The sequence below is a fragment of the Mycteria americana genome, chromosome 6 (genome assembly GCF_035582795.1).
Source record: "Mycteria americana isolate JAX WOST 10 ecotype Jacksonville Zoo and Gardens chromosome 6, USCA_MyAme_1.0, whole genome shotgun sequence".
NCBI lineage: Eukaryota > Metazoa > Chordata > Aves > Ciconiiformes > Ciconiidae > Mycteria > Mycteria americana.
This window is the reverse complement of record NC_134370.1, coordinates 27,460,324-27,483,964: the sequence shown is the minus strand read 5'-3', so window position 1 is coordinate 27,483,964 and position 23,641 is coordinate 27,460,324. Positions and strand designations below refer to the sequence as shown.

Genomic DNA, 23,641 nt, shown 5'->3' with positions numbered 1-23,641 from the left:
ATAAATCCTTCCTTTTCTGCATTAGTCTTCTATGCCTTTCAAGTAATGCTCTCTGTAACACTATAGCTCTAAATATTCATTATTTTTAACTTCTAACCTCTGCAGGAACCACTGGATACTATCTGCTATGACTTAAGACGGTACATGATAAAGTAGTCTCAAATATTTATGCAAAGCCTGTGCTGACATGCATGTCTTACTCATTTGCCCTCCTTCTGCCTTTAAGTTAAAGAGGATATTTTGAAGATTTTTCACTAGAACTCAGGCATGCCTTTAAAGTATGTGAAACCAGAACTTTGTATTTTTCAGCAATATGTTCTTGAAATGCTTATATCACAACCATGTTACAACGATGCTGTTAAGATTTCCAAAACACAATTTACTGCTCGGTTTCATTTCAGCTGACATGCATTGACTTGACCCTTTGGTTTACAAACACTTAATTTAGCATGAAATAGATAGAAGCAAATGTATTCCATTGCCTATAAATCTCATTTTATTTTTTTCACGGCATTACATCTCAACAAAATGCCCTTTATGAAAAATTAAGGTGTGGAGCTTTTGTAAGTCACACCATTGTTGAGGGACATAATGTGGATTGTGACATATGGCATCACAGCTTTTAAAAATAACTAACTTCTGGTTTTAAGAATTCATTGTTTTCAACCCCACGTATTTGCCAGCTAAGTAATTTAGCGTCTGCAGTGAGTGAGGTTTTAATACGTTTCGTACCTGTTCTGCTTTCATCAAGGCCACTAAGCCAATATAAATGTCTGTTGTTGATTTCAGTGGAATCAGGGTAGCTAGTAAGGAATACTGCTGGAAATAGCCACAATTAGTTGTTCTACTCCAATTTGCTATATCTGTCGTTGTGGCACTATGAGTAATTTGCCAAAGTGCTTTCAGGGGCAGGAAATTAAAATTTTAAATACATGGGTGTTCCCTCCTACCTAGATGACTTGACGGGATGTTTGAATAAGAACAGGAAGGACCCTAGGACTGGTGAGTGAGATGCTGCCAGGGCACAGACATGCATTTTTCTTCACCCCCAGAACTGTCCCATCAGAAAGCAGAAATAACTGCTTCTATAATGTACTAAAAGGTGTAAAATAGCAGTACTGTGAGTTTTCTTTTTGTTCCTGGTTTCCTTTCCTGTAGCTATGACTCTTCTGCTTGTGAGCAGATGTGTTCCTGCGTCATGTAGTACTGGCCCGCTGCAGCTGCATTCAATGCATAAGGGATTTTCTAGTTCTGGCAAGGCAAGTGTTTGAAAGGTTGAAAAAATGTATTGATCAAGTGATACATTCACTTGAAATAGTATCCTGAAAAATGCCCCTACATAACTGGGATTATCCTGTCAGTGAATAGTTGGTCTGGTGCTTGCCAAAATGTAACTGAATGTTCTTCGCTCTCCTTGTGATGTATAGCAGCTTTACGTGCCCTGTTACATAGCGCCTGTTGACTGATTGAAACAGCACTGAATGCATTTGGGTCATTTTAAATGTAGTTTCTTCCGTGAAACTTGTGTTTGCTAGTGTACCTTTTATGTCCCAAAGAAATGCAAAAGCAACTGAAACGAAGAGGTTGATTGAGGTTGAAGAGGCATTATATCATGAGCAGTTACTGATGAGGTCAGTTAGTCAATTTCCTAGTTAGATATTTAAGCTTTGTTGGTCACACATGCCCAAACATAATGGGTTAATTTACATTCAAAATGTAATAATCATCTGGCATTTATAGGTGATAGAAGAAATCTCAGGATTTTGCACTATGGACAGTTTTAGATTAAGTTCTCGTGAGTTTGGCCGCTCAAAGCTAGGGATTAGATGTTATAGATTTTCCCCCTCTACTTGCCCAGTGGTGTTTTTGTTTGACATAATCTTTTGCTCCAGCAAATACTTAGAATGTTCTGTTTCATCTCAGTGGTAGTCAGCTTTCCCCTCTGTTTAATAGACCTGTTGTATTTTATCCTGTATGAGGTTATTGCACTATATTCAGATGTGAGAATTTACTTCAAACCTAAGAATTATTCACAAATTCAGAATCGTTCTTCAAACCAAACCACTCTAATGTTTCCAAACAGAAGCTGTTCTAATCGGCGCCAAATGGCACATTGCCCTGTGCTGTCATGTTGTAATTTTGTGCAGATGTCACAGGAAAAAGACAGAGGTGAAATTTTACTACTGACCACTGGAGGCAATGGCTGCTCTTATTCAGATAGTTTATATCGAGCATGCTGGAATAAACTGTGGCAATGTGTATTTTTTCCAGTAACCTTAAAGTACTGTAAATGCCTGTTTAATGAAGGGCTTTCTGGGAACTCTCCCTCTGCCTTGATACTTGATGACTTTCATCTCTGCTGCATGCTGGAAAAGATTTAATACTTTTGTGTAAGTTTTATACACACATTTGAATGCAGATTTTATACAGACTATAGTTAAGTTGTGCAAAATGTTACTTCCAGTACTAAAACTTGTCTGCACCACCAGATGGGTCAGGGATTTCTCTGTTCAGAGGTACTGAGCAACGGAAGCTCTTACTGATGTTGAAAAAACTTGAGTGCTCTGGTAATTGCAATTCGTTGATATGTTTAAAGTTCACAGAGTGAGTCATTAATTCTAGTACTTGTCTGTTACTCTACAGCAAAAATATCTGTTTTAATACTGTTGCAGAACTGTTTTAACAGCCTGACTAGCCTTAATTAGATGCGGTATCTCAAAAACAATTATGTTAGTACAGCAAAATACAGTTGTCATCCATGCTTTAAATACTCAATCTTATTCCTTGCAAATTGTAGAGGAAAGTAGAATGGAAGTCAGTTTATGACATGGTGTCTTTCTATCCTTAAGTATTTGGGCCCTTTCCTTCTTTTGCTTTTCAGATGTCAGCTGTCTCTGGTAATCTTTTCGAGATCGCAACATCAGTAATTTCCAGCTAGGAGTGCCTATATGTAGAAAGACTTATTTGTAGCCATTGGCTGAATGCTTCTAGAGAGCTGGACCATCTAAAAATTTAGTGGCATGAAATTCAACTGTTTCAATACCTCATTCTTCCAATAGGAAGTCTAGTTTAAACTATTTTAAAAGGACAGATTGTATTTTAGAGCTACATTTTACTCATCTTTTTTATTATGATTCAGTTGAATTCCACATTGAATAAGATGAACCATCATTCTACTTTATGGCATACTGTAGTTTCATCTTTGAACGTTCTGTAGTTTGCACATTGGTATGTTACTGGCATGTGACGTTAATGTCCCTTTAAAACCTATGAGGAAGCTATAAGATACTTATGTAGCTGGGTTGTCTAAATTATTTCAGTCCTATAAAATCGAGGCAGCTGCTTAAAAATATTTGCAATATATTCTTACCCTTTGCCATATTTAAAGCCTTTTTTTAAAACATGAAATCTGACTGGTTAATAACCTTCCTTCGTTTAGGTTCCTCAAAACTGTGAGTGCTCCCAGATTCTTGCTTACTTTTGACGTAGCACTGTGCTAATCTGATGGTGTGATATCTTTAATACCACGTTTAATATTCTCTGCTAGTACTTACTTGTATGTAAAGTGAGCACAGTCTGTTCTGCTCCCATTTTTCAGAATGTTAGTGGTAAACTCTCTAGGCTTTTAAGGTGTCAGTGTGTATCCAGTTGGAAAGATGAACTATTTCCTTCTGTACTTAACCTACTGCAAACAATGGATCTTGTTTTAGGAGCTAAACTCAGCTCTAGTGGAAAGAGATCGAGCAATTTGTGAGAGGAATGAGTTGCTGGAAAAATACTGTCATGAAGTGAAGGACAAAGCTGAGGCCCAGAAGGAACTTGACCAAGCTTGCAAGGATATAGAGACAGTGAAGGAAGAAAGAGATGTTGCCAGGAAAGAGAGAACAGAAGCTATCATTCAGAGAGACCATCTACTAAGGGAATATTATCAAGCCCGTCAGGTATTGCAAGTCTTCACAGATGACTTTTTCTTTCTTAGCTTCAAAGGGTTGGTAATTTTCAAGAGATTAGTTGAAGGTCTGGGCATATTGGGTGTCTTCCCCCTTTTCCCTGAGTTACTCTAAAATACCTACATATAAACGCACATACGTTCTTCAAGACATAGTGACAGAACTTCTTGTTTGAAAGAAATACAGTCATGCTTCACATTAAGTTTCTGTTTGTAAAAATAAATGGCAAATAAAATATCGTGATCCAGCAGGTGGCTAGGCAGTTTATTACTTGCTGGTAGGCTTGTGGCCATCTATAATGTGCGTTGTTCGTGCCTGTGACCTGCTCAGGATGTTAGCTATTTCTAATACTTCATAAAGGAAATTAATTGAAGTGTGATTGTAAATTTTCTAATCTGTACACGTTCTTAGTATAAATATGCTATTCTGACAATTTATGTGTCTGTGTGGGTAGTAACATCTTACAATTCTACACAGTTACTGATGCTCTAGTCTTGTGCGTGATACTAAACATCAGTCTGCATACAACTGTAAATGCTTACATATAGTGTAGTATGAAAATGCATAGTATCAAAACTTTTTGCTTGTGAAATAACTAAGGAATACAAAATTATTTAATATTAAACTAGATATTTTCGGGTTGTTTTCATTAAACTTGTATTCCCTTTTTGTTGAATAACAACCCTTTACCAGTACAAAAAAAGTTTTTAGTCTTGCCTGACACACTGATTGGCCGATCCCGAATGAATGTGTGGGGAAGCAATTAAACTATGGTTTCAGTTGTACTGGAAATAAATCTTTAATTGTGTTTGGTTCTTCATGGCCAAACCAGTGGGATTTTGCAAACTTGTGCTTTTCTCAAGGAAGCCGAGTAAGCTTGGGTGAACTTTGCTGTGACTTAGCAATGGACCCGCTCAGATGCTCACCTTTGGCAGATTCCAAATCAGAATTGACATTTCAAATACAAACTTCTATTTGTTGATCTGAGTTGGTTTTTTGATTGTCTTTTTCCTGCCAGTGGACTGGAAGAGAAGAAAGTGATCCTTGGAAATGAAAGAGACAATCAAAAGGCCATACATGACTCTTCATAGCCTCTGTTTGGTCTTACTTGTTGCAATTTTTATTTTTCAATGTTGAGGTGAGAAAGTAAACCTGGGGTTTAAGGTTCAGTGCTCTCTTATTTTTGAATATAATTATAACTCATTTGGAGAAAAAAAGAGCCTTTAAAATGTATTAATCATGACTTAGTAGTCTCTCTTTATATGCATGCATTCAGGTCTTAAAAACATTCCTCCAAAGTTTAATTTTTAATCAAATGGCAAGTCTAGTCAGATTCATTAGATTTATTTATATTCTTGAAATTAACCACACACAGTTGTTTGCAAGCCCATGGCCTTCAGTGTTTGTGGTGGGCTGTACCGTTGTAGTTGGCTTGTGTTTATTGTGCTGCAAGCTTGGAGTATCCTCTGTGTATCTGTCCTACTATTGGCACCATCTCTCTTGCTCAAAATAAAGAATGTTAGAGGAACAAGTTAATTTAAGAAGAAGGTAATTCTTATCTAAAACAAGAAACACTCAAACAAAACTTTTTTGGAATTCCATTGCTCTGCTTTGGAGTTAAGGGACCTGTGTGAATTACAAGTCTGTGTTGTGAACGTGTACATCTAGTTGTCCCAGGGTAAATAACAGATATTAATGCAGGAAATCTGTGTTGTAACTGCTTATGATAGTGTATCTGATTTCTAAATATCCTTGAAGTTTTTTTTCTGTCTGCTGAGCAGAACAACATAGAAGCATGGAATGTCAACTCTGAAATACAAAATGTTCACTGATGTTATTTGTTATTTATCATATTGTATATGATCCTCACTGGAAGTGAGGATTCTTATTCATGTAGATTGTATTCACACAAATTTGTGTGCCACTGAATGAAATATATTACAATAGTTTTTATCCTTTTTTTTCCCCAAAGTTGCCATTAAGATAAATGAACGTTTTTCATGAAAACATGAGAATTGAATACATCAGGTAACACACATATAGTAAAAGCTGTTTGTGCATACTTACCTAAAAATTGTGCCTAAAATACTTATCTATGTTTCTTAATTTCTAGATACAAGATTCTGCTACCCTAGACATAGAAAGAGCAAACAAAGAAATTGAAATGCTTCGGAAACAATATGAGGCAATGTCACAAGAACTAAAGGAAGCTGTCCAGGAAGCAGAAGTAGCCAAGTGTAGGAGAGATTGGGCCTTTCAAGAGCGGGATAAGATTGTTGCAGAAAGGGAAAGTATACGGTAAACGAATGCTAAATGGTACATGAGTGATCTTTGTAACACCTTGCGTGCAGTTGATGTATTCTAGGACTTGCTGGGTTTTGCTAGCACTTTCGTCAACTTGTTGGAACTTACGCGTTAGCTGTCACAGGGTGATTTTTTTTTTTTTTTAAAGTTGAGGGCACCTTACAAGATACTTTGCTTTGTCTGTGCTTTCATATCCATAATATGTCTCTAGTAAATACCATAGAGCCTGACAGCACTGCTATGGAAGAACAACAAAGTATGCATTCTTTTAGGCATGTTATACCTAATCCTGCTATAGCTATAGTCCTGCAAATAATTCTTTACTTGTGGGGACATTTCATAAAAAGTACCCAACATATTTGCTTCTAAACATATGTAAGGAGCTAAGGGAAAATACTTCAATCAGAATTTTTTTCTGCTAGTTTAAAGAAGATAAGTAGCAATAAAGTTTTGAAAGGGGTGAAGAAAGCTTCTGTTATCTTGACAAGCTTTTCCTTAACACCTAGCATATGTAATTTTTTTCTTCCTTATACTTTACTTTTTTTGAGAGACATCTTTTGAAGCTGTTTTTTTAAATTTTGCATTAACTATACAATGTGGTAAAACTAGTTTGTTACGTAGATAGGGTTTTAAGTAACTAAATGGAAACTTCTTTGCTTTTGAAGGACTTTGTGTGACAACTTAAGGAGGGAGAGAGACCGGGCTGTGAGTGACTTGGCTGAAGCTCTTCGCAATCTGGATGACATGAGAAAGCAGAAAAATGACGCTGTGCGTGAACTGAAGGAACTGAAGTATGTTAGAGAAATGATCAAATTGCATGGATGTTTGTGATAAAAACTTCGGTTTGTTAGCTGTGTTTGCAAGTGAATCATACATTGTTACAGCTGTGGGGTGGCAGGTATTCATAATATTGCACGTGGAAACACTGCCTATATTTTTAGTTATCGTGGAAGTTATTGTGATGGGCTGGATCCTAAGTCTTACTATCTTAACCTTTTTATCTTATTAATGAGACATGTACTCTAAACTTTGTACTGTGGAGATACACTTAAGCAATATGGGATTCTTTCACTGAATTTGGATTAACTGCAATTTAGTGCTTCCCAACTGTATTCTCACTGGTGTATGAATGCAAGGAAGATGCGCATCATGCGTCATCTCAATGGGTTGTGGAAGAGGTTTTGCTGTCAGTATCATGCCCCACTTGTTGTGAGCATACTGATGCAGTTCATCTGAGGGTAAATTAAATGCATTTTGGGAGATGTTAGAAACCTAGTTGTGCACTTCAGTTGTGTAAAAATAATGCAAAAAATGTTATGACAATGTTAGGACAATATACAGAAAAGGAAAGTCAATTTGCTAGCAGCCCACGAATATTGGAAAGATAGAAGCATGGGACAAATTTCTGGCACAGCTTAGATTTTTGATTTAAAAAACCAAAATATAATGTTATCACCGTGAGATACCTTATGTATCAGTTTATTTAAAAGGGTTGTCTGTGTCTGTAAATAATTTTTTTCTTTGCCTAGGGAGAAAATGGAGAATCAGTTGGAAAAGGAGGCAAGATTCCGTCAATTGATGGCCCATAGTTCTCATGACTCAGCCATAGACACAGATTCTCTGGAATGGGAAACAGAAGTCGTAGAATTTGAAAAAGACAGAGTAAGTAAAAAACACGAACTGCATCGTCTTATATATTGGATAGCTTTGAAATCAATTATAAAATCTTGATACCAGGTATGATTAAAAATAACTCTAATCTGTTTTTTTTCTTTTTTTTTTTTTTTTTTTTTTTTTTTTTAGTCCTTTATTGTTGTTATACTGGGAACCACACATGCAGCAAGTGCTGTAACGTCTAGATGAAAGTAGTTGACAAAACCAAGCTGTTATACACAAGCTTTGCATTTTTTTAATATGAATTATAAATAAAAATAGTTCCTCCATCTGATCTTGCAGGTTACCCAGGTCCATGTACTATAAGAAAAATGTTTTTAGTTAAACATTTAGTGTTCTTAAAGTTAGTGATTCATTGCAGAAATGGCAGTGCTAAGGTAGCCAAAACTTAAGATGTGATGGAAACACTGACATCAGAGAGTCCAGTCCTCTACTCTTACAGGCAACATCACTTATAATCTATGCATAAAATAGTTAAGCTTTTACATGAAGTTATGTCTCCTACTTTTGCTCAGATTTGATGATTATAAATTTTAAAGTATTAAAATTATTTATTCATGATGAACATATATTTTAGGGCAACATTGCCCTTCAGCTTAAAAATCTGGGATGAAAGGAGATGCTAATCTCCCTTCTTTGTCTATAGAGGGAGTTAAATCCCTTTTTCATTTTGGCATATTAAATAAAGTTCTTATGTTTAGCTTTCCAGATAACCTCTACATCCTTTCACTATCCTAGTAGTACTTTTCTCCATTTAATTTTATTTTTCTTCATTGTAGTCTAGAATTTTTATTTCACTGCTTTGTATGCAAGTCTTGAATGCTGTTCTATTTGAAATGTTTGGCTGGCACATCTCATTGTTTGCTAATAGTAATTTTTTTGACCACATAGAACACACAGGTGGTCTTCCAGGTTGTGTGTCATTTATAACAGCTTCTGCATATACCAGAATTTCTCTCTTATTCCTGAATGACAAAGTTTGTGATTTAATGCTGTCAAATTAAATCCCTTTTATTTTACCGCAATATTTGCGGTCATCTTTTTTATGCTCTTCCAATCTGTCTGTGTTGTGACAGTGCATCCCAACAGAATCACTAAGACATTCCTTTTCTGATACTAAAAATATTATTTAGTATTACTATATGTCGAAATATATAGATTGAAAAGACTATATGAACTCAGTACCAATGCTGATCCATCAGGACCACCATCTGTAAATTCTTTCTGGGATAACAATTCCCCTTTCACCATGCTTTTTCATCTCTTGACCAGCTCCTTCATCATTGGATTTTGTGCATTGCCATCTTCTCCATTTTAACTAATAACTAATAATTTTGCTTTTCCATTGTCTGGAAAATTAGTTAGCAAGTCTAGCATATGCTGTACGTGTGGTAAACAACATTGCAGCCCAATGAATTTTCCATTCATGTGCAGTTATTTACTTATTCTTTACTTCAAAGATTGTTCTAAATGTCTGCATTACTGAGATCAAATGTGCAGACTTTGTCATTTGAATATACGTTTCCCTTTCCTAAAAACAGGGATTACACTTGCTGCTATCAAATTATAGTAATAATATTGTGCCAACCTTGATTAGATATATGGGAAAATCCTTGCTGACCCACCAGCATTTGAATTCCAGGATGGAGATTATAGAGTTGAATAAATTTAAATCCTTTTATTTTTGCTTCAACTTCATCTGTCTGCTTTTAAGCTCTTGTTCTACATAATAACTCAGCTCAAAACTGGGAGAAATAATCACTTTTCAGCTCTGAGGCTATGCAATGATACTGTGATCTCTGCTCAATCTTTAATTCATGGCAGCCCCATGCTCTTCCCTATGAACTTTTTTCTTACATAGAATATTTGGAAGAATCATAAGGATTTTAGTATATATTGGGAAGGTTTAGCTCAATTTCTGGTAAGCATTCATATTTTTGCATGTTTTATCTTCAGCTTCCCTGAAGACTTTCTGCTCTTCTGCTTTTAAGGGGATTAGTCATCATACCATGTCTAGAACCACGCCTTACACGTCTGATTTAATGCTCTATTTAATTTTTGCATGTTAGATTTTAAATTTCAAGTGTCATCTACCTTCAGTATGTTGAGATGGTTGGTCCAGTTGATTTCAAGTGGAGTTCTCTAATTTTTGTAAGTGTACTATTAACACTGAAAATAGCAATAATAAATCAGTTTGTGATCAGTTGGTCCCAGTTTATTTTCTTTGACCAGTTTTTTTACAGTGACCTTGCCATTTACCAAAGCAAACACTAAATTAAAATTTCCCTGTTTGGTTCAATCATTTGTTAAAGATATTTATCATTTTTCACATTGAGGATGATCTGTTTTGGACCAGGGTTGGTAGAATATCACCTCTAATCTGTATTTAGAAATGGTCCCCCATGTTAGAGCTTTCATTCCTGTTTACTTCTGGTCTTTAGCCATATCAAAGTGGACGTCTTTCTGAGTTCATCACTAAGACACAATGCTGTTTCCTTACCTTTACAATTGTTTTTCCCCAAGTAATGCCCGTTCTTGGGGAATGTGTCCTTGTTCTCTCATTACACATCCAGCGACATACCTTAAAACAGGTTATAGGTGTCTGAACGTGCTTTCTTGGATGCTCTTCTACTTTCCTGTTCCTCTTGGTGAAATTCCCCTTCTGCATTATTTCAGCCTTAATCTGAGAGAGAGAAGGATTGTTCCAATGCCAGAGGATGCCTAATAACTAATGGAATTGGGAGCTTATATGTTGAAGTACAAAATATAAAAACTTTCCTAGAACAGGTACCCTGTACATATAAGTGCATAGTACAAACATGCAGTAATGCCTCTTGCTAACAGACAGCAGCACAATGGTTGCCAGGGCAGTTGAGTCACTTGTTAATAATATTTATTAGGATGATATGGACTTGAAAGCACTTGGGTTTGATGTGGCAGAAGGCGTGAATGAACCATACCTCCCTGGAGACTGTGGGATCTTCGTTACCAAAGTAGACAAAGGAAGTATTGTTGATGGTCGATTAAGGTAGGGTTTGACTTTGGAAGATACTTGTCTTTTGTTGATCATAATAGACTTAATATGAGCATATTGTAAATTGTCTTCAGTTTTTCCCATTTTATAAAGTTCTTTTTTATCATTGGTCACATGTATGTTATTAATGTTGGTTGGGAAATCGCACTGAGAAGACCAATACCTAAAAGCATTACAGAATTTAAATGCTATTTGACTCATCCCTTAAAACTCACCAGGATTTGAAATGTTCTTTTGCTTCTCTGTGTCTCACCTACTCCCCTTATTATCTCCTCAAACTTTGATCTATTTATTTAAATTTTGGGAAAGACATGAGAGTGAGCTATTGGGGGAGGGCAGGGGGAAAAGAGAGTAGAGCAAGGGATAATTTGAAACCTGCTCCTGTTCTTAGTGTCAATAGGAGGTTTTTAACCACTGTCTGTCCAAAGAGTTGCTTTTAAATAAGGAATAGTCATTACTGATTTGAGGATATACTTTTGCTAGTGAAATGCAGACTAGAAGTCCTGGTTTTCATTTAGCTGCTATTTAATGCCTTTTCAGGACCGGAGAATTCCAGATAATTAAGGATTAGCATATTGACATCGGCTCTCTTGCATCCCTTTACATGAATGTTATTCATGTGCTGCATCCAGCAAAGTATGTTTATAACAGTGACCTGCTTGTTTCTGTTTATCTGCCAGAGTGAATGATTGGTTACTGAAGATAAATGATGTCGATCTTACTAATAAGGATAAAAAGCAAGTTATAAAAGCTGTTCTAAATGGAGGAGGTGTTATTAACATGGTGGTTCGAAGAAGGAAGTCCTTAGGTGGGCGAGTGATAACACCTCTTCACATCAATGTTTCCGGACATAAAGGTAATGGCTATAAAGGCCATATATAAATGGTATGTGTTTGTTCAGCCAAAAATGGCTTGACATAAAGGTACATTTTCTGAGCCTCTGCTTAAATCCCACTTAAACTGTTACTACCTCCCAGATAGGGGTTTTCATTAATTGTTTTTATCAAACTAAGAATGCTCATATTGATGATAGCTTTATTCTGTAAGTACAGGTTTTCTTTTTTGTTCTTGGGTGGGTTGTTTGGGTTTTTTTTTTTTTTGGTTTGTTTGGTTTTTTTTTGTTTTTTAATAGTTAGTTCTAGTTAGCTGCCTGTCTGGAGTGTTACTGGGAGTCTAAACAAGACTCTTAAACCCATCAGTAACCCCAGCTTTGTATGATTGTATTACATTTTGGAATATATCCCTATTTTCCCCCTCTGTGTTCTTATTTCTTTAAAAGGGTTTTCAGAAATTGAAATTCAGTTGGTTTGGTAGTTATATTTCTTTCTCGTGCAGGCAGGTCAGACATGCTGTTTGAGCAAAGTATTTGAATTGCAGGAGTAAATTCATGTTTATTTTGTGTATTTCAGATAGTGGGGTCAGTCTAGAAAACGGAATATTTGTTGCTGCTGTTGTGCCTGGAAGCCCAGCTGCCAAAGAGGGTTCCCTTACTGTAGGAGACAGAATAATTGCTGTAAGTCTTAAGAATGCATTCTCCTTTTTTTATTTTTTATTTCTTTTAAAGTCTTATTATTGATGCTACTCTTTAAGATCCCAAACTTTCCAATTAATTTTTTACTTTCATTGTATTATACCCTTTTTGTATATTTACTAAATATTTATTATAAATTAATGTGTTTGTAGGCTGAGTGATTAATATAATGTGCAGGTTATTTGCTACACTTAGTTCATATGAGAATTTTTGAGAGAGACACTGACTTACTCTTCACATTTGGTTTATGTATAATGATACTTGTGATTTTTATACTGAATAGGAAAGGTCAGTTCCAAAAAGACATCCCTTGGCTGGATGAAAGTTTTCTTGTCTTTTAAATTATGGTATCACAGATGTCATCCTTCTGGAGGGGAAGTTTTTCCCTGTGTGCTTTTGCAGCCTTAAACGACCTGTCTGATTTATGAACTCCTGTGAAACGGAAGGTGATTACTGTCGATATACAAATGCATAGAGGCTAATGTAGTGAAACAAGTGTTGTTACACTGTATCTGTAGTAGGAATAGCAAAATTGTAGTTAAGAGGCTTGGTTTTTTTAGTGTAGAATGGAAAAGACAGGAAAAGGTCAACCAGACTTCAGTCATGTGTACATATAAAACTAGTGTTTTCCCTGTCTCAGAGATGCTACCTTAAGATGCTCCCCACCTGCTACCTTTGATTTATGGATGTCTGTTTTGGTTTTTTTGTGTTTAGATCAATGGCATTGCACTAGATAATAAGTCGCTTACTGAATGTGAAGCTTTGCTGCGAAACTGTAGGGATTCCCTTACCCTGTCACTGATGAAGGTGAGTAGGAGAAGCTAAATTTGCAGAATTTTATTGAACTTATACGGAATTATTTTAGTTGTTCAGGGAAGAGTATATGAAAAAATGAATATATCATCATGGGAAAGTCTCTGCTAAAAATAAGACGATCTGAGTGCATTTTGCTGGTGGTACACTCAAACAGTTATTTCCAAAGTAAGGCTATTGTGGCATCTGGTAGGAAATGAAACTTATTTATTGTTCTTACTTCTTTCCCATTTGTTTGCTGGTCACATGAAATGACTTCCAGCATAATTGCTTCTTTATTCTTGGTTTCTGCTTCAGAGCTGCAGCAGTTTTGTACATGAAAGATAAACTGCCTCCTGACTACGGAAAGGTTTGCTTTTAGTCAGGATGGAGTTGTGCAGAAAACTGAACTCTGGCTATCATGAGGATTAAGTACAAGGCTTTCTTTTTCAGGCTTATTGCTATAAAAATATCATTCTGTTTCGCTTATTGAGGTTAGAATACCATTATGCTGGGCCTGTCACATAGGCTTTGTGAGTGATAATTCCAGCTCCAGAGAGCCTGAGGTTTTAAGAAGCCTCGATGAACCCCAAAGATGAAATGTTTGAGGGAAAATGGGCAACAAAAAGATGACTTACTAGCATCACTTAACAGAGATAGAAGTAGAATGCAGGTCCCTTCACTGTCAGTACAGTGTTTCTGGAGTTGCCCTTCTGGAATTGTTCTGAAAATGTTTCAAAAAAAATTTCTAGCTTCATTTTATCTGATGTTCTGTGCTTTGCATCTGCAAGTTTTTATTAAACCTTTCCTAACCGTATCTATACATGCGTTGGTGTATATCCAAGTATAGGTAAATCAAGGAGGCTAGAATATGCCTCAAACTAAAGAGAAATTGGCCATAATAATGTGATCACTTGTTTGGTTTTCTTTTGTTTTAGGTTTTTCCTCAGAGTTCATCTTGGAGTGGTCAAAATATATTTGAAAATCTGAAGGATTCAGAAAAAATGTCAAACTGTAGGGTCCATGCATCAGAGATACAAACCCAAAATAAAAGAAATCTGAAACTCAACAGCTCAACACAGACTGACATTTTCAATCCAGACATCATGGATGGCAAGAAGGACCAGAGTGATCAGGGCAGTGGTTCATTTTGTGATCACAAACCTTTCCCTAATAACACATTACACGTAGACTCTCATAGGAACATAGTGCACAGTTGCCACAGTAATTCAGAACACAGTCTCAGCTCGTTCAACCCAGAAACATATGGGGACCGAGGCTTTGGAGCTGTTGACTTGGACAACAGGAGGCTGCCTTATGAACCTACAGGAGCTGACTGTGTGATGGCTGAGACTGCATTTGACAAAGGACATGGAACTAAGCATAGTGGTGGTACCTGGCCAAAAGTGATGGTTAATATCTCAGCAACAGAAACAGAAAAATTCTCAGTGTACAAAAAGCCAAAACAAAGGAAATCTATCTTTGATCCTGATACTTTCAAAAGACCACCAACTCCTCCCAAGCTCGAGTACCTTTCCCCTAATCAGGTGACAGGCCATTCACCTCAGCCATCAAAAGCTGAAGTGGCTTCAACTCCTCCAACTCCTCCTAAGAGAAGTGACTCTATCAAGTTTAAACATAAACAGCAGACAAGTTCTGCATCAGAGTCTACGGTAACAACTGGATCACCACCCACAAGCCCAGCCACTGCCCAAGCTCCAGTTTCCTTGGCACTTAAACAGGACTCTGCTACTCTCAAGGGGCGCAGCAGGAACGCTGGGCATTATTATCGGGAGGAGGGTGGTATTGACTGCGCTCATCTCTCTTCAAGAAAATCCTGTGAAGATGACATTGGCTTTCAAAGAGTTGAAGAGCCAGAGATTAAAAGACCAAGGCCAAAATCAGCTCCTGCACTGAGGCATAAAATGACCCCTATGTCCATTCCTAATCCTGCACTTCAGGTAGAAACTTGGTATATTGAAGCACAAAACTAGAAACCTTAAAGTGTATTTTCAGTGTGGTTTTGGGTGTCCCGTTACATACCATAACAGGAGAAGCATAGCCTGTTCTCAAAATCCAGGTCCCCTGAGAAGCTACCCCAGACTGAGTTGTCACTTTGCAGTATCACAAAATACAAAACCAATTCATGGAGTTGCAGCATTTAACAGGCAGTGGTGGCCACCAAGCAGAATGATAGAGTTCAGCTTAGTAGCCATATCTTGGATTTTAATGTTGCTTGATGGAAGATCAGGGCTCTTTCCTGTATGTTTTTGACAACCTGAAAAAAAATAAAAAATAAATAAAAATGCAAAGAGGCAGCTTTAGAAAAGCTGAAAATAGGGCCTCCTAAGTTTTACAAAAATCAGATTGGTTACCTAGCTCACTGTACAAATTAATGGAAAAAGGTATTCCAGTGTTGGTTTTGGTAAGTCTTTCTATGTGTCTAAATAATTTTGTAAATCTAATCTGAAATTCATAGGGCGTTAGGCACATTACACTGTAAAGTAGGACTGTTTATGAGAATATGGTTTAATAATACAGTTCAAAATGAGAATATAATTTGTTAGAATAAACAACCCCTCTGTGGAGATTGTGGGTCATGTCTTACCAGAGTAGGTGGAAGAAACATTTTATGTGGTATAGGAAGATGAACCTATTTAGATGACTACCTTACATAAAATGGCATAATTAATAATATAGTTTCAGGTCCACTGCCTCAGGTTTGCTCAGATGGCAGATGCAGATTTTTTTTTTTTTTCCTGAACTAAAATCTGAAGTTTCAAAAAGTGTTATTTTTGCTTGTATATAATCACATCATAATGACTTAGAATATCATATTCTTTGCCTGTACTTGTTTATACCTGGATAATCCCACCCTCTTCACAGAGTTTTAGAAGCAATAGAGACAGCAGAGCTGAATCGGAAGTAGTGGAAGGTTTGGAGCCATAGTCTGCAAAAATACTGGTATAAGAGAACAACTGGCAATTTTGTTTGTCTTTTTTTGGATTCTTCCATTGTATTCCTTCCACATTCCCTAATATTTGGGGGGAAAAATAGTTATGGAGAGCTTTAAGCCTTTTGTATAAAAGTGTCCAGCAAATTCTGCATTATCAATAACAGAAAAGCATAAGGGTTTAATTTTGTAGCTGAAATAAGCAGATTTATTCTGAACAGGTCTGAAGAGCAGTACGGCTAAGCGAAAGGTCACAGTTTTTCATCAAGAATGGCACCACAAGAAGTGAATGAAGGCATAGCCTAATGTTATATTTTGGCACATATATAACAACAAAACAAGATCAAGCTATTGAACACATTTCAATACGGGGTGTTTGCTTTACATAGAATATCAACTTGATCCATTAGCATTGATACTCCCATGCTTCATTATAGTGCATTGTCATGAGCATATATGTTGTCCTGGTTAAAACCGTAGTAATATTACTGTGTTAGGTGAAAGGTTTCCAACTGTGAGAGGGACACATGTAGGTGGGGACTTACATGAAAGAAATTTGTTAGCTGGAACGGAGGGGGTCATTTTGGCACTCGCTATTTAAAAGACCAGAAAGGATTGACAAGGACATATTACAGTTGGTTCTGCATACTGCCCAAGTGATATTGCAGATATCATATAGGTGTTGGTTCGAAGAAGAAAAATGTATAATAGAATTATAAAGTTGTAATTTCTGTTTTTTAAGGTTATTTGTTGTATTAGTTAATTTACGTTTCTAGAGTTAAGTTAGGACTAGGTTCTGTGATTTTTTTTTTTTTTTCCTTCCTTAATTTCTCCCCCATCTTCCCAGAAAATAAGTAGAACTTTCTAACTCTCAAGTTGTTGACTAGAGAGCAGAATTGATATTGTGCCTCAGAAAGTGGACACAATTTACTCTGAAAATTTCTCTCTGGTGGAATCGTCTTTATGCACTACACCTACATCAGGTTGTGTAACAGTAGTGTTCAGTCTGCATGTATTCATTGCTGAAGCAGTGTTTATAGTATCAAAAATATGTATATAGAATATACAGTATAGTTGAATTTGTGGCCATATTGGGTGGTATCAATTTCCTTTGTTGTGTATATACACAGTTAAGTTTGTGTACATTGATAAGTTGATAAATTTGAGAACTTTCATCCCTGAGTAGTAGGTGGTACAATTACTAATACACCCATGCCAGTGATCAAGTATTGGTTCTAAGAAGGTACCCCTGCATTTTATAGTCTTTGTGCTCGCAGTAACTCTTCACTTAATTAAAATATTGCTCTCATAAAAACTGTAAGTACCTTTTCAGTAATTATTTTTCACTTATTACATAAGTGAAAATCACTTACACTTCAATCTTATGTTTTGTGTCGAACATTTCAAGTGTGTAAACTCTGCATGCTGAGCCCTGAACTTGTAGCTCTCTAGCATCACTGTCAGTATCTGAGCTATTCTCGTGTTTCTTAACTCACCAGTGTCTACTCATTATGTACAGAAGTTGTGATGGTTCCAAAACCTGGATTCCTCTGTTGAAGAGAGGTCGCTCCACACGTATCTGAAAATACAGGCTTAGAGGAAAACACTTTCTGGCTTGTTAGCCAGGTCTTCTTTAGGAAGCACTTGCAATAGTGTTTGAATAGCTGAAATAGCAGTTGAAATGTCCTGTGAAAGCAGTATTTTAAAGGAGAAATGTAGCTAAATGCTGGGTGTTTTATTGTGAAGGAAAGTATATCAGGTAAGTTGCAAACATTGGCCTAAAAAGATTCCAAAATAATGAAAAATAACGGAGCAGGGTGGAGAAAGAAAGGGGTAGAAGTGAATAGCATCATTGAAAGATAAAGGTGTAACAAGCACCGTGATCACGAGCACATTCTGGAATAGATACTAGAAAGTTTGAAGGGGCTTACTACCTACAAAGTTTGGCTATTTTATTTTGTTATTCTGAATCTCCAACTTCCTGTAATCAAATTTCTGTGTTTTGTAGGTGCAGAAGTATCCTCCAGCTAGTGAGGAGCATCTGTCTCCAGAGCTACAGGAATGGGCACCATATTCACCAAAACGGTCTGCTAGGCACAGCGATGGCTTTGTGCCTGCCACCTTATATGCTGGCGGCATGTCAGCAGGTGAGTGACAGAACTCCTACTTACTGTCTAGGAACGCCCCAAGGAATTTGTCCATATTGGACAATACTGGGGATTAGTTGTGATAAGTGCAGAACAAACATGACTCACAAAACATTTTTCCATGGTCTGTTGTAATCCGAACATAGCCTGCTCAGTTTCTGGCCTGTAAAGAAGTGAAAGCTATTTAAGAACTGTTAAGGAAACAGAGCAGCTCCTGGTGGAAGGATTCGTGTTTCATCAGTTTCTGTGCAGAGGCGTTTTGAATAAATTAGTGGTGAACAAGGTGTAGCCTATGCATTAGGGAGACAAGTAATATTTCCAGTATTTTTGAAAGCAAACAGTAAATTGATGGAGGCGTCCCAAGCTTTAGGTGCCTAACTTCTGAAATACTTCCAAGGAAAAAGATCTGATGTTCAGAAGTACAACATATTAAGTTCTGCCTATTGGAAATCAAATGCTTGGAGTATCTCAACTTGAGTGCCCAAACTGGTTCTTAATCTAAATTAAAGATTAAATGCCAGTGTGTTTGAGATACTAAGCTGCCGAAGAGGGGACTCACAAGCAGCTCACACAGAAATCAGTATAATCGGGTAGAACAGAAAACAGTTAACCTGTTGTCTCCGTTGATCGAACAGTTGTTGGTATTGAGGTTCATGTTAGCAGGTTTTAAATTCGCACAGACTACATGGAGTGCTTCAGGAGCTAATTAGGGTATCATGCGCTAGTTGCTTTGAACTGTTTGAGAAGCATTTGCTTAGACCTGGTAAACTTGTTGCCAGATGGATTGTTCAGTCTTTAATATAGCTACCTTCAGCAGTTGCATACAAAACTTGATTTTCAAATCAAGACAATATTGATTTTTATGAGTTTACCCTCAATTCTTTGGAAAGCCCCAAACTCCTGCATGTTCTAGAAATTATGGAAGACTTTCTTCTTATTGGAGATGGTGAAGGAGGTAATGACTTGTGTATCTGGAACAATGGACAGCTTCAAACCCTGTTGTCCCAATCAATTTTCAGACTGTAAAGACATGCTCAAAAGTAGCTCAGATCAAATAGCTTTTGCTCTTCATTGATTTCTTTTACTCTTTTCTCTCTCTTTTAATGGTAGTAGAAAAAGTATTAAAAGGTATTATTTCTAACTAAAAGCTTTATCTTATCATGATACCTTTGCATAATAACCCAATCAAGTCAAACCTACATTCGACAATACGATTGTATGTCTTGAAATGTGAACAAGTTTTTGCTATTGTATTCTATGCTACCAACTCATTTAAGAGGAAATTGGTCAAGTAGACTTTGGTTGAATCATAGAATAGTTTGGGTTGGAAGGGACCTTTACAGGTCACCTAATCCAACCCCCCTGCAATGAGCAGGGACATCTTCAACTAGATCAGGTTGCTCAGAGCCCCATCCAACCTGACCTTGAATGTTTCCAGGGATGGGGCATCTACCACCTCTCTGGGCAACCTGTGCCAGTGTTTCACCACCCTCGTTGTAAAAAATTTCTTCCTTATATCTAGTCTGAATCTACCCTCTTTTAGTTTAAAACCATTACCCCTTGTCCTATCACAACAGGCCCTGCTAAAAAGTTTGTCCCCATCTTTCTTATAAGCCCCCTTTAAGTACTGAAAGGCTGCAATAAGGTCTCCCTGCAACCTTCTCTTCTCCAGGCTGAACAACCCCAAGTCTCTCAGCCTTTCTTCATAGGAGAGGTGTTCTATCCCTCTGATCATTTTTGTGGCCCTCCTCTGGACCCGCTCCAACAGGTCCATGTCCTTCTTGTGCTGAGGGCTCCAGAGCTGTACGCAGTACTCCAGGTGAGGTCTCACCAGAGCAGAGCAGAGGGGCAGAATCGCCTCCCTCGACCTGCTGGCCACGCTTCTTTTGATGCAGCCCAGGATGTGGTTGGCCTTCTGGTTTGTGAGCGCACATTGCTAGCTCATGTCCAGCTTTTCATCCACCAGTACCTCCAAGTCCTTCTCCACAAGGCTGCTTGCAATTGCTTGAGTACCGAAGGATGACTGTACTTAAAAGAACAGCTTGAGTAATAATTTTCATAAATAAATATTGAAATTCTATAATTTAAAGTCATAGGACACACTAGAAGTGGGAGTCTTCAAGGCAACAGAAGAGGAACAAGAATAATTTTAGCTGCAGTTAGTTCAAGTACCAAATAAAAACTTGTGTTCCTGTCAGAGAGAAATGCAGAATTTTTGTTGCTGTATAAAAAAGTTTGATACTTGAAAACAGAGAAAGTCTTTTAGTTACCAATGCATATTAAAATTAAATACTGTGATTGACTTCATTTTTTGGTCATCTAATCCACTTTATTACTGACTCATTACAAAATGATAATCCAGATTTTAAATATGCATGTACTACTTAAAAGGTGCCACATGGTGCTTAATAATGTATTTGTCTGTATGCTAATGATTTTTATTTATAGGTACATGTTCATACATAAATATGTTATAATATGTAATTATATAAATATTTAAATATATTTAAAATATGTAGTTTGTATGCTGATAATGTTGGTAAGAGTGTGTTTTTATCATCTTAAGCAGGTACTGTACCAAGAAGCTTAGCACCGTGCCCTGCAGTAACTGCTGTCATGAGAAATCCAATCTATACTGCCTGGAGCCATAGAGTTCACACCAGCAACTGCCCATCAGTTGCCAGCCAAATATGCCATCAGCATCTGCATCCCAGGTGTTTTGAAATTTATTTATCCTGAATTTTTTTTTTTTCATTAGGAGGAAATTGCTTCTGGTAGTTGTTTTATACGGTGCAGAGTGAAACACACTGCTGTTGCGTGCTATTTCGACCCAGGGTTCTCAAAACCATTATTGCATAGAAGTGATGTGCCAGTTGCTTTCATGTCTTTCAATAACTGATGGATTAGGTTTCCCTCTGCTCCACTGGCTGATATTGACAAAGAATTTTTTTTTTTTAATGAACTAATTTCTAATGTTTTTTTCTTGTCCTTGCCAAAACAAATAAAGCCTTCCCCTTTTTTTTTATAGTACTTCAGGCTATTTTTCCTCTGACTTCTCTTAATTCATGAAATGACGGGACAATTGGGAAGTGGGAAGGAGAGGAGCATTCATTTTATTCAGTAACTCAGGGATAACAAAAATTTTTTGTTGGCCAGTTTGCTGTTTGCTGAGGTGCTTTGCCCAGTTCTAACTGTTGCCCTATTCTCCTTTTCTTTTGATATAGTTCCCAGCATCAAGGTCGCCTGAGTTTGGACCTAAGTCATAAACACTCCAATGACTACTCTGAAAATTCACGTACAAGAGCATCTCATGGCTCAAATTCATTACCATCCAGTGCAAGACTTGGTAACTAGCTTTTCTGATTTATTCCCTGTGGGACTCCTATATATTGGAGACAAAGAATAAACGGAAAATTCCTTAGGTACATGCATTATGGGATTGTCATAGCTATCAAAGCCTAAAGGCTTCCTGCATTCCTTTGCTTCATTTTTTGTGGTTTTATGACTAAAGGTGTTCCCTGGAAAGTAGCAGTGTTTAATTCATTCTTTACAGTCTCTTTAAAATGCTCTGTGTGTGTGTGTGTGAGTGATTCTCCTTTCAGTGCCCGTTACTATTTGAAAGTACCCTTATAAAGATGGGAGGCCCAGCCAAAGTATTTTTGAGGTTCAGTGAGATGGAGAGAAGAAGAGAAAAGGAGAGAGTCCCCAGAACAAAAAATCAAGGATGACTAATGGCCTAATGTATATTGTATTGTTGGAAGATAAATTACACTTATGTTTACTTGATTGACATGTAAGATTGTTTACGCCTATCCTAGTAATACCAAAGCAAATGCATGCTTTGTAGCAATGACATTTTACCATCGTAGAATTTTTAAATCTTAAATTATGTACTAACTTTTTTGTGCATGTTTGTGTTCCTGTGTTCCATCAATGATTGGCAGTTGCATCTGAAAAGAGCGTGGCAGCTTTGTAACCACAGCAAAAAGAGGCATAACGGTTTGCAACCAGTGTAAAAAAATTATGTATTCATCCAAGCAGAATGTAATCAGAATATTTTAAATGCCTTTTGGAAAGTCACATGGATTCTTAGTGAACAGAGATGTTAGGTTCTTGCTCAGACTTCAAGTTAAGTTTCATTTGATTTAAAAATAAGCAAAATATTCTTCATACAACAATGAACAGTGCGTACATACTGTATAGCTGCATTGTGCTCTGTTTATACTGACTGTGTAATCAAGACAATTTACTAGAAATATGATATACACAATATATATGAGGGTAATCATCAGGCTTGTGCATAAATTCAGAGGCCATTTTAATGCTCATTGAAGAAGTAGAATCTAAATGTACTTTTTTGTTCATTTTAGTAGTTGTTAAAGTAGTTGGTTTTACTTTATTGTAATGTTTTCTTGTTGTAAAAATAGGTTCTTCAAGTAACTTGCAGTACAGAACAGAACGAATTAAGATCCCTTTAACACCAAGATATCCAAGATCCATGATGGGCTCTGACAGAGGTGAATTATTTCATAAATAATTTTAGTTGTACTATTTTCAGTATTACTAATACAAAGCCTTTGCAGTTGTTAAATCAAGTTGCGCCAAAATCTAAATATGACAGTATTTTTAAGGTTACAAAATTTGCATTTTGCCACAGAAAGGTAAAAAAAAGAAACCTTCTAATGAAAGTTGATTTTTTTCTGTTAGTTGACTCTAGGACATGGCACGCTAAGAAAAAGTGCACAAAAACCCTAAGAATAAGCATTGATGTATGTTTTACAGTTGTAGTTTTCTTCTAGAATGATGTAAAAGTTTTCACAGTGAGGTGACCTGCATTATTTTTTTTATTTTTTAAGTATACTATTTTGCATATTATTGTCTTACTGATTGTAAATTATATTTTGAAATGCAGTGAAAATATTTTAGTACTTCACTCAAAATTGCTTGGTGGAGGATATTTAAAGACGTGATACAAATACCAGTTGGAGTGCTGGAGAGCTGTAGAATTCAGAGTTTGGTGACAGTAGACGGCGACTCTTCACTGCCGTCATTGCTCAGATGTTCTGTAGCCTTAATGGATTGTATGCAGTGGTTTTCCTAACTGGGCAAATACAATTCTTACAAACGGCTTTCGTTTGTGATTAGTAATTTGAGTTTTATATTCTGTAGCTTTTCAGAGGAAGCAAACTGAATGTTTCTGTCAGGGTACTTGTTCAGTAAATTACTCAGGGAGGATATAACCAGGGAAGAGATGCA

General features: G+C 36.8%; 1 protein-coding gene across 7 annotated transcripts in view; it reads left to right on the top strand.

The window, feature by feature from the left end:
* Positions 1-23,641, top strand: part of DLG5 (discs large MAGUK scaffold protein 5) — a 139,657-nt gene that overhangs the window by 72,653 nt on the left and 43,363 nt on the right. For 3 of the 7 annotated variants that reach the window (XR_012776166.1, XM_075505153.1, XM_075505151.1), the window contains 13 exons: positions 3,711-3,941; positions 6,064-6,248; positions 6,920-7,045; positions 7,784-7,916; positions 10,829-10,956; positions 11,643-11,818; positions 12,372-12,475; positions 13,208-13,300; positions 14,224-15,246; positions 18,247-18,385; positions 20,952-21,099; positions 21,610-21,731; positions 22,813-22,902. Coding sequence is in view for 6 of the 7 variants with exons in the window: in XM_075505153.1 (XP_075361268.1) it covers positions 3,711-3,941; positions 6,064-6,248; positions 6,920-7,045; positions 7,784-7,916; positions 10,829-10,956; positions 11,643-11,818; positions 12,372-12,475; positions 13,208-13,300; positions 14,224-15,246; positions 18,247-18,385; positions 20,952-21,099; positions 21,610-21,731; positions 22,813-22,902 (2,698 nt within the window). In the remaining variant the exon portion in view is untranslated. The remainder of the gene's footprint in view (positions 1-3,710; positions 3,942-6,063; positions 6,249-6,919; positions 7,046-7,783; positions 7,917-10,828; positions 10,957-11,642; positions 11,819-12,371; positions 12,476-13,207; positions 13,301-14,223; positions 15,247-18,246; positions 18,386-20,951; positions 21,100-21,609; positions 21,732-22,812; positions 22,903-23,641) is intronic. The other 4 variants (XM_075505156.1, XM_075505154.1, XM_075505152.1 and 1 more) reach the window with 3 other exon arrangements.